The sequence below is a fragment of the Otolemur garnettii genome, unplaced genomic scaffold (assembly GCF_000181295.1).
Source record: "Otolemur garnettii isolate 467f Iridium unplaced genomic scaffold, OtoGar3 scaffold00147, whole genome shotgun sequence".
NCBI classification, from domain to species: domain Eukaryota; kingdom Metazoa; phylum Chordata; class Mammalia; order Primates; family Galagidae; genus Otolemur; species Otolemur garnettii.
In genome coordinates, this window is record NW_003852542.1 from 2689889 (window position 1) to 2700346 (window position 10458).

General features: G+C 45.3%; 1 protein-coding gene and 1 pseudogene across 1 annotated transcript; both read right to left on the reverse strand.

Moving 5' to 3' along the window:
* Positions 1–521: 521 nt before the first annotated feature.
* MAT2A (methionine adenosyltransferase 2A) lies at positions 522–7823 on the reverse strand. Its single transcript, XM_003799210.2, has 9 exons — positions 7452–7823; positions 4981–5058; positions 4755–4877; positions 4363–4475; positions 4120–4263; positions 3759–3977; positions 3376–3558; positions 3090–3223; positions 522–2123 (listed from the first exon to the last, which is right to left on the reverse strand). The coding sequence occupies exons 1-9, from the start codon at positions 7540–7542 to the stop codon at positions 2021–2023; spliced, it is 1188 nt and encodes a 395-aa protein (XP_003799258.1). The 5' UTR covers positions 7543–7823; the 3' UTR covers positions 522–2020.
* On the reverse strand, positions 5351–5466 carry LOC111728288 (annotated as a pseudogene).
* Positions 7824–10458: the final 2635 nt, after the last annotated feature.

The window sequence follows — 10458 nt, forward strand, 5'->3', positions numbered from 1 at the left end:
GCTGGATTCAAACCCGCCACTTTAGGTGTATGTGGCTGGGGCCTTAGCCACTTGAGCCACAGGCGCCGAGCCAAGTATCTTAATGCCAGCAACAGGATTAAACCTCAGAGGGCCCAAGGTTTGAGGCTTTCCCGAATCATTGGTTAAGATTACAGTGACTCAGGGTTAAAGGTACGTAATGTCTTCAGATCATATTCATAGTAAAGCACTTTTAAAGAATGGATACAATTGGCTCAGTGCCTGTGGGTCAAGTGGCCAAGGCACCAGCCACATACACCTAAGGTGGTGGGTTTGAATCCAGCCCAGCCTGCCAAACAACAGTGACGGCTGCAGCCAAAAAATAGCTGGGCGTTGTGGTGGGTGCCTGTGGTCCCAACTACTTGGGAGGCTGAGGCAGGAGACTTGCTTGAGCCCAGGAGTTGAAGGTTGCTGTGAGCTGTGATGTTACAGCACTCTACCCAGGGGGATAGCTTGAAGCGCTGTCTCAAAAAGAATAAAAAAACAAAAAAGAATGGACACAATTAAGGTAGAACCTAGCATTTTATTTAGATCTTCATTAAACTGTTGGAATTGAGAACCAGACATACGTAATAAACCTCCAAAAATAGATCCTGAAAGGCACTTTCTGCTTAGGGCAAGCAGTCATGGAATAAGCATGTAAACAAGCTGGCTTCTCTGTACCACACCAGCCAAGTCAGCTTTCTCCATGGCCAGCTGCACCAGCTCTGCCCTCCCTTCTGTTAACACCAGCCAGACCCCCTGTAGGTCTAACCCAAGGTTTTTCTGTAGGACACCTTGGCCTACCTGGGAATGCTGGAAACATGTTAAAGGAATCATGGTGTTGAGAGAAAAGAAACTTTTAAAAGCTGCCATCTGAGGTGATGGCTTCTCTGTACTTACGCCATACCCCAGAATACAATAAATAAGCAATTAGAAAACGTTCAAGTATGAAGGGATTTCCTCCTCCCCGCCAAAAGCACTGCTCTCTGAAGGAAGCTGGTTTCTCTGTAGCTACACCAGCTGTTCAGAAAGCTCATTGGACCTGGTTTTGAAAATAAAACAAAGTTAAAACCCTGGGAGGAGTTATTGTGCAGTGTGGAGTACTCAGGCTTTCTTATAAAGAAAAAAAAAGTTATCTGGTACCAAAGTGTGCAACCTACAGACCCTCAGGTACTGCCCTGTGACTTCTCTGTATGACATCACAAGGGTGCCAAGTGCCTGTTTTTCTAGAACTAAGAGTTGGTGAGGTTTGGCTAGTGCTGAAACCATGCATAGGATTGGTTTACTAAATAAAAACCTTATTACGTACGTCCTCCAAAAGACAGCTGAAGTGGAGAAATTTCTATTTGGTGCTGTTAAAGAGGTGGCAATTAAGAGCATAAGCACCAGGGAGATGGTTTAATGGTAACTGCCTTTTTCTGATGTCAGGCTAGAGCTCCAACTGGGAACTTGCGTTACATGCAAGATTGACTGGATAGGGAAGACTCCCTGACAAAGAGCTACATAATTAGAAATGGATCGAGTTACAGGGAGAATAAAGGGAAGGCTTCACATTCATAATAGAGCTCAAGACATTACAAATTCATGCTGACAGGGCTATGGCATTGCCAGACAGAGGCTATAGTGGAACTACAGGTACTTTACGTGCACATTACAAGGACATTTTTAGCATTTGGTGGGAAAGTTAATGCAATTAGGACTTTGGAGCATTGGGTGATTTGGGCACAAAGGTTCGATTTCAAAGCATTATTTACTACACTGTTGTTTCTAGGCAGTTACATGGATCACCTATGCTCACTAAATTCATTATAATGGTGAACAAAACACCTAGGGACAGAATAGCAAGCCCAATTTACAGTCCCCACAAAAGCTAAAATTCATGTCATTGACTAGAGTGACTGCAACTGATCAGGAGCTGAAAGAGGACAGGAAAATTTAGGATGAAGGGCCCTTTCCCTCAGAGCTTGAAGGCTTCTCTGTAGCCTACGCCAACAAGTCTGGGGAAAAAAGGCTAACACTTTCAATATTTAAGCTTTTTGGGCACTTCCCATGGGAAGCTGTCCCTACCAAAGTGGCCATAGGCTGCAGTCCTCTGATAAATTGGCTTCTTCAGATCCAGATCCCTGGAATATACAAGTCCGTAACTTAATATGTAGCATTCAATTAAAATAAAGCAAAATAATCAGCAAGACTCATTTTCAAGAGCTCTGGCAAATGAGTTCAGTTCTCTGGGATATGCTAGGAAGAAAGTTTGTGGCAAAAATGTTACTTCCCTGGCGTCCAAACTCCTTGCACAGTCCTTATTAGTAACTATAGTTCTGGTTTTTCCATCCCTGGCTCAACAAATATGAAAACTTGTCATTATTCTGAGAAATTCCAATTGTTAAAAACTCATCTTACATCATAGAATACTTACCAAGGTCCCACTACCCACACCCATGTTTTTTCCTTTATAATAAGCCTTGAACATCCCATTATCTTTATTAGGTTCTTTTTTTATTGTTGTCTTTATTAGTTCTTAATGTAAACTACCTTAGGTAAAATATGCACAAAGATTAATATTTAATGTGGAGGACTTTCTAGGGTGGTTTGGCCAAGTTATGGAACACTGTAATTTTAGATTTCTTAGAAAATAACTAATCCATTGGTATGTCCTAGATGTCTTAGGAATTATTATGTGGTTTTGTTTTTTTTTTTTGAGTCAGAGCCTCAAGTTGTCACCCTGGGTAGAGTGTCATGGCATCACAGCTCACAGCAACCTCCAATTCCTGGGCTTAAGCAATTCTCTTGCCTCAGCCTCCCAAGAAGCTGAGACTACAGGCACCCACCACAATGCGGGGCTATTTTTCAGTTATAGTTAGCATTGTTGTTTGGCAGGCCCAGGCTGTATTAGAACCCGCAAGCTCTGGTGTATGTGGCTGGCACGTTAGCCGCTTGAGCTACAGGTGCTAAGCCTGTCCCAGGAATTAAAAATGTGTTCTCTCACTTGAGAATTCTTCACACCTTTACCTCTTCAGATTTTAGTATATATATCTGTACACACCCACACCCTCAGTATTTTTCACTAGCAATAGCTTTACCATCTTTACCTGACAATGACCCCAGGGCGGAGATCAAAATTCTTCTTCACAATCTCTAATAGCTCTCTCTCACTCTTCTGAGAGGTACCATAATGGAAAATGGAGATAGACAATGGATGAGAAACTCCAATAGCATAAGAGACCTAAAAGGATTCAAATGTCATGAGAGTCAGTGACTGAAAGATCCACACACTGGTGTAATACACTGGTATAAAATGGACAAGTAGTTTAGATTACTAAACACCCTCCCACTTACATGACTTTTAGTCACTCCATTGTATGAAAGAATATATACCTGAACAAGAACCCTCCTGCACAGACCTCCTTTAACAAGGGATTTTGCCACCCAACGAGCAGCATAAGCAGCTGAACGGTCCACCTTGGTATAATCCTTTCCTGAAAAGGCACCTCCTCCATGAGCTCCCCAACCGCCATAAGTGTCCACAATGATTTTCCGGCCAGTCAAACCAGCATCACCCTGAAATTATAGGATTTAAGTCATTCCATACCCCATCCTTTCTAGTAAGTGGTTCTAAATTAGGTTGCATACTCTGTATCACCCAATAATCGTCCTCAGATGATTCACAGTAGGCTTCAAAAAGCCTAGAAAAAAGGTATTAGCAGCCAAAACCTTGTAAGTTACCAAAGATCCAGTAAAATACACTGAACTAACATTACCTGAGGCCCACCAATAACAAATCTGCCACTTGGCTGTAGGTGGTAGATTGTATCTTCATCAAGGTATTTTGCAGGTACAACAGCTTTGATAACTTTCTCCTTTAGGGCATCCCTCATCTCATCAAGACAAACTTCTTCATCATGCTGAACAGATATAACAATTGTGTGGACTCTGATGGGAAGCACAGCACCTCGATCTTGCATATACTGCACGGTCACCTTAAAGGCAACACGGGTCATTAGAACATCAGTCTATTAAACAATTTATACTTGCTTCCCTACCTTAAGTTACAACATAGCAAAACATGTATTTTCTATGCTGCTTTAACATGTGAGATAATAGGGCTTTATGGTCACTTACTTGAGTTTTAGAATCTGGGCGTAGCCAAGGCAAAGTGCCATTTCGGCGTAGTTCTGCTAGTTTGGCATTAAGCTTGTGTGCTAAGACAATAGTTAAAGGCATACACTCCTCAGTTTCATCAGTGGCATAGCCAAACATCAAACCCTAAAAAAAGAAGTCACCAAATGTGATCAATTTAAGCTTCAGAACTTAGTATCAGATAGTATCAGGAGAATGATAACGATAGCTTCTATGCTAACATACCTGGTCTCCAGCACCAATGTCTTCCTCATTCCGGTCAAGATGAACACCTTGAGCAATATCTGGTGACTGTTGCTCCAAGGCAACCAGCACATTACAAGTCTTGTAGTCAAACCCTATAAACAAAAAATGCAATGTCTTGTTTAGGAAAATAAAAAACACAGGTCATAGCAATACCTTAGTTGGAATTCTAAACACTGCCAAAGAAATCAGATATACCTAAAATGGCATACCTTTAAAAAAACGTAATAGTAGTGAAACAAAAGGCTTTAAGTACAGTAACTACCCAACTGGAGTTAAAGATTAGTAGGAACACTCCAGAAGATAGCTTCTTTAATCGGCACTACCTGTGTCTGGAAAAATAAGCGTAGGAAAACAAAATCATTAAGACACACCTTTGGAAGAATCATCATATCCAATGTGTTTAATGGCTTCCCGAACAACTTTCTGGTAGTCAACAGCAGCTCTGGATGTAATTTCCCCAGCAAGAAGGATCATTCCAGTCTTAGCAACAGTTTCTAATAAAAGAGAGATTCAACTCAAATCTCACTTTTAAAAAATAGGTTTCATGATGTCACCCCTTTTCATCAGTTGATAGATTAGTGTATGTTCTGAACCTACCACAAGCCACTTTGGCATCAGGATCCTGTTGAAGGTGCGCATCTAGGACAGCATCACTGATCTGGTCACAAATCTTATCTAGAAAAGAAATGCGTGCTTAATTTCTTTAACAGTTAATGTAAATATGTCATGCCCCCCCCAATCACTCTTAACTGTAATATCTTTGGAGATTCTTAACAAATAGGTTAAAATCTGACAACCATTTTGAAGTGAACAATTCAGTGGCATTAAATATGGAGATCTTAAATGCTAATCAAAGCACTGCTTTACCAGAAGCCATTTGCCTGGATAATAAATGCTGGATACAGTTGCTTAAAACTTGAGATGGTAGTTTTTTTTTTTTTTAAATAGGGGAAATGAGATTTTTCTTTTGTCTAAAAATCGCACCAATATAAAGGAAAGCTGTGTGAGTATGTTGTGTAGGTGTTAGCAGTACTGCCCTCACTACGTGCTCATTGGACAGTAGCGCAACCTCAAGAGGATGGTTGAGATGGTGGTTTTAATGTAGTGGCACAAGCTCACCAATTCAGATAAATCACAACACTCTAGGCACAGTGGTTCTCAACCTTCTTAATGCCACGACCCTTTAATACAGTTCCTGTGGGCTGTAACCGACAGGTTGAGAAGCATTGCCTAGCATATTTAATGCATTTTAATCCATTAGGATATATGCACCTTACCCCCAAAATTTAATGTTTGCACAGAAAGGTGAACTGTTCACTTATCTATTCAAGGAACAGGCATTTCCCCTATATCATACAATATTCATTCACAAGTATACCAAAGTCCTGTATACCTAGAGATCTGGTAGAACTGAGGCCCCACTGGCAGATCAGTCTCCTTAATCTTAAGCAGCACCAATTAGGACGACGAGATAATTAATTCCATCAAACAAAACAATGAAAGGCACTTCATGAACAGAAGGAATAAAGTAGCAATTATTCGATTTTGTCAAAGAAACTGTCCTGGAACAAGTGCTCAACAGAAAACACCCAAATGTATTCTAAACCCTTTAATTTCTCCCCTTTATATTTGTCTTCTATTATTAAAGAGGAAGAGGCTCGGCGCCTATAGCTCAACCGGCTAAGGCGCCAGCCACGTACACCTAAGGTGGCAGGTTCGAATCCCCAGCCCGGACCCGCCAAACAACAATGACGGCTGCAACCAAAAAATAGCCGGGCGTCGTGGCGGGGGCCTGTGGTCCCAGCTACTTGGGAGGCGGAGGCAGGAGACTCGCTTGAGCCCAGGAGTTGGAGGTTGCTGTGAGCTGTAATTTCACGGCACTCTGCCCAGGGGACAGCTTGAGGCTCTGTCTCAAAAAAAAAAAAGGAAGAACAAATATTCCCTCAAATTCAAATTCACTTTCCCGAGTTCTCTTTAATATCCAAACAAAAGGTGTATTGAGTCCGAGGCTCAAGCCTTCTGACTACCTGTCAACACCTGACCTTCAGCACTCATCAGGATCTTGGATTTGTCCACTAGGCTGCATGTGGGATTTCATCATAGGCACCTAGGCTGACTAGAGAACCGGATCCTAGCCATCGGAAGAGACAGCTACGTTACTGTGGTCACCCTAGGACAGAAGCAGCCGAAAGAGCAAAATAACCATCTTTACTCGGTGATGTATTCCGGCTGAAATTGGAAAGTCCTGTTAACAGCTGGGCTCCTTGTATAAATTGATCTCCATAATGGCGGTTCAGCGGACAAAGCCCTGGGAAGGAAACGTTAAGCACAACCCAGCCTAACCAAAGACTTTAAAAGGAAACCTAACGCAATGGCAGCCTTTAATTCATGCTTCCCATCCTTTTCACGTATGGTCCAAATAAGGACTGCCTTCTCCAACATGCGCTATATTTAGTTGGAGGCTGTCACCTTGAAGGCAAGGCCATATTCGCCGAAGGGCACGTCTGTATTCTTCAGTGTGCAGTAAGAACCGCAGCCAAGGAGATAACAGAGAGTAAGACCCGAGGCACCGGCACCCTACCCTTCAAATCCAGGGCCCGGGCGGCTGGTAAGTCCAGGCTCCCCCTCGCCCAGATGCCACATGCGGCAGACACGTGGTTGCCGCTGCAATGCGGGGCGCGCGCTCTCGAGAGCCGGCGGCGAGCAGGCGGGGCGGGTCGCCTACTCGAGGTCTCCCAGACCGCCAGGCTGAGAGGAGCTAAAAGTGCCCTCCCCGGCCAGAACACAGTCTGCCGCGGCCCCCGCCCTTCTCGTTTTCTGGAATCTTCCGCATGCCAAGGCGCGCGGCCGGATGGGAGGTGAAAGGAGAGGAAGGAGAGGGGGAGGGGAGCGGCGGCCACGCGCGCCACACCGGCGGCGCCACGAGGAAGGCGCGCGGCCGCCGCTCGTCCCACCGCCCGGCCGACAAGGGCAACCCGTCCCAGCTCCCCCATCAGCGGGCCCCGACAGTCCGGCGCCGGCGCAGCCCCACGCCCAGCCCTCGTTCGCTCTTGGCCTGGTCACCTCACCTGGGTGGCCTTCCCCCACAGACTCTGAGGTGAAGAGGAATGTGCCCTCCTCGATGAACGCCTCGTGGAAGCCATTGAGCTGCCCGTTCATGTTGGTGTCGGTGAGTTGAAGTGGCCTTGAGGAAAAGAGCAGCAGCAAGGTGGCGACTGCGAAACGGGCAGGCTGAAGACTGTTCTACTCAAAGCGAGCGGCGCGGAGCGAACGGGGTGGCGGGCGGTGCGGCCCAGTATTTATACAGAACCGCTGCGCGCGCCCGGTCGGACCCCGCCCCTCGGCGCCGCGCGCCAATGCACCACTCGCGCGGGGGTCGGCGAGAAAGGGCAGTGCGCCCAGCGGAGTCCGGGCCGAACCACTCTGGGAGGCGGGGGAGGCAGCGTAGGCAACTCGCTTCTCTAGAGACTATTTGGCTATCGGAAGCATTTTTAACAAGGGAGACTGGAAACGTGAGCGGAGTGGGGTGTTGTACGTTCCCTGTTCTATGTGGAAGGAAAAGCGACTAGGACTTCATGGACAGGCTCCCCTGTCTTGTGATATGGCACCTCCCTTCCGACCGTTGGCCCGGAGATCAGTCCCGGGGGGCGCGTCCCCCAGCGGTAGAGGCTGGAATCGCGGAGGTTTTATGCTCTGGCCCTTGCTAGGGGTCCTTCTAGCTGACCTGCCTTTAGATGTCTGGTGACAGGGACACAGTGGTTCTTAGCGATGCTAAAGTGGCCATCTTGGCTGGTCAGCGTACGATTCTTCGCCCAGGCTTATTCGTCCCCACCTTACTCGCTACTGGCAATTAGAATTTACGCTGGGTGCCAACCTAGTTGCTAATAATTTCTTGGTTAATGCCTTTGGAGAAAATGGCCGGAAAGCAGATTAATGAGAGTGCTGTCATCGATTTAAACAATTGCCATCCTCCTCCCATACCCAGCGCTGAGCGACAGAGACCCTCGCTTTTCGTTGGCCCTGATCTGAAGGCCAAGCTCCAGCCTTTTCTCCGTCAGAGAAAGGAGGCCGCTCCCAAAGCTGTCCTTTCGCTGGCCTTCCAGTGATTTTGGGAGGGGGAAATGATGTCATGAATGTCATTTCAATGTTCTGATCGGGAGAATATTGAACAAATATTTCTTTTGGGGGGAAGGAGGAAGCCCCATTCAAGCCCTTGGACATGCTTAAGCAAATGGTCTGTTTGATGAAGCTTTCACTTTACAGTGTCCACCTGCGTTTGCCCCAGTTTTGCCCAATAATGGAATTATAGAGAAAGAAGGAAAAAAGAGCAAAACAAAACTTGAGGTAAGAAGCAGAAGGGAAAAAAAAAGAAGGAGCAGAGAGGAGTGGAGTCCCATTTGAAAGGAGCACACATAGAGGGCGGGCGTCACTTCAGCTCACGCAGACTGCTGTCGTGGTTGTCGGAGCAGAGAGTGACAAGAATTGTGGTTGTCGGAGCAGAGAGTGACAAGAATTCAGGGCTTAATGACGTTGGTAGGGGACGGCCTGCTCCTAGCCTGGGACGCACTTTACGCTGGGGGAGATGAACAAGACCCTTGTGACAGCCTCCAGCTGCCTTTTGCCCAGAGAACTAGGTAAATTGCAAAGAACAAGCCTCTCTCTGCGGTGCGGGAGGGAAGGTGCCAAGGGCTCACTGGGAAACAAAGGAAGCGCTTGGGCCGCCTGTGCTAGGGGCTTCCACAAAGACCTAAAGAAAGGGCTCATCTCCAGACCTCGTGACTATATCCGTGGTCACTCAAAGCAGACAGCAAGAAATGGTTAAATCACAAAAGAGACAACAGATATGTTATTTTCTACTTTGTTGGATTTTGCTTTTCATGGAAAAGTAACTGTATGAGACTATTTCATCATTTTGTTGTACTGTTATTTCATCTTTTTTTTTTTAGAAAAAGAGAATGCCAATTTATTAACTCACCATGATTAATAAAATTGTCAACTGTAACAAAATACATGTGTAGGCTGGTCAGTGCATTATCTCTCAGCAGAAAAATCTGTATGGGAAGCCAGAATATAATTAAAAGGCTATTTTATTAATAGGGAGTCAGAACATGGGGATGAGTTAAATTCAGTGATTAGCTCATTAAACCCTGATACCCCTATGCTACCAATTGGGGCTATTCCTGCCAAGAAGATTAGAATCAGCTGTACATACTTGCTTACAGTACATCCTTATAATACAGTGGTTAAAAGTAGGGGTTTTGGAGTCACATCTCTTGCCACTTATTAACAGTGTTGAGCAAACACCTTCAGCTTTTTAATCTTAGTGTGTCCTCAATCTATAAAATTAGAATAATAATAGTACCATAATAGGCTTATTTCAAGGGTTAAATAAAGTGAAAGTATCTAGCACATAATAGGTATTTTTTTTTTTTTTGAGACAGAGCCTCAAGCTGTCCGCCTGGGCAGAGTGCCGTGGCATTACAGCTCACAGCAACCTCCAACTCCTGGGCTCAAGCGAGTCTCCTGCCTCCGCCTCCCAAGTAGCTGGGACCACAGGCGCCCGCCACAACGCCCGGCTATTTTTTGGTTGCAGCCGTCATTGTTGTTTGGCGGGTCCGGGCTGGGGATTCGAACCTGCCACCTTAGGTGTACATGGCTGGCGCCTTAGCCGGTTGAGCTATAGGAGCCGAGCCCATAATAGGTATTTTTAAAATGTTAACTGTAAAAAATTAGCTGTATTTCCTGTGGATCACTTTTCAGTGGCTTCCATTGCTGTTAAGACTAAAATCCCTGCCAGGCACAGTGGCTCCCACCTGAAGTCCCAGCTGCTTGAGAGGCTGAGGCAGGAGAGTCACTTGAGCCCAGAAGTTCAAGACCAGCCTGGGTAACGTAGTGAAACTCCTATCTCTTAAAAAGAAAAAAAAAAAAAAATCCCAGCATACTCCTAAATAGGTAAGTGTGATTTGGATGCTATTTCTTCAACCTCATCTCGTGCAAACACTTCCCTCTTTCAGTTATCTACTTTGGATTTCTTTTAGTTAGTAGCAGTGAAAGTTATTAATTACTTAGTATTAA

What these genes read in the sequence shown, in the direction of transcription:
- MAT2A (XM_003799210.2), bottom strand. Translation starts at nt 7,542, where the DNA reads ATGAACGGGCAGCTCAATGGCTTCCACGAGGCGTTCATCGAGGAGGGC. An exon ending in TGATGCCAAAGTGGCTTGTG is followed by an intron (nt 4,878 to 4,980) that starts GTAGGTTCAGAA and finishes CTCTTTTATTAG; the next exon opens with AAACTGTTGCTAAGACTGGA. An exon ending in ATATGATGATTCTTCCAAAG is followed by an intron (nt 4,476 to 4,754) that starts GTGTGTCTTAAT and finishes TTTTGTTTATAG; the next exon opens with GGTTTGACTACAAGACTTGT.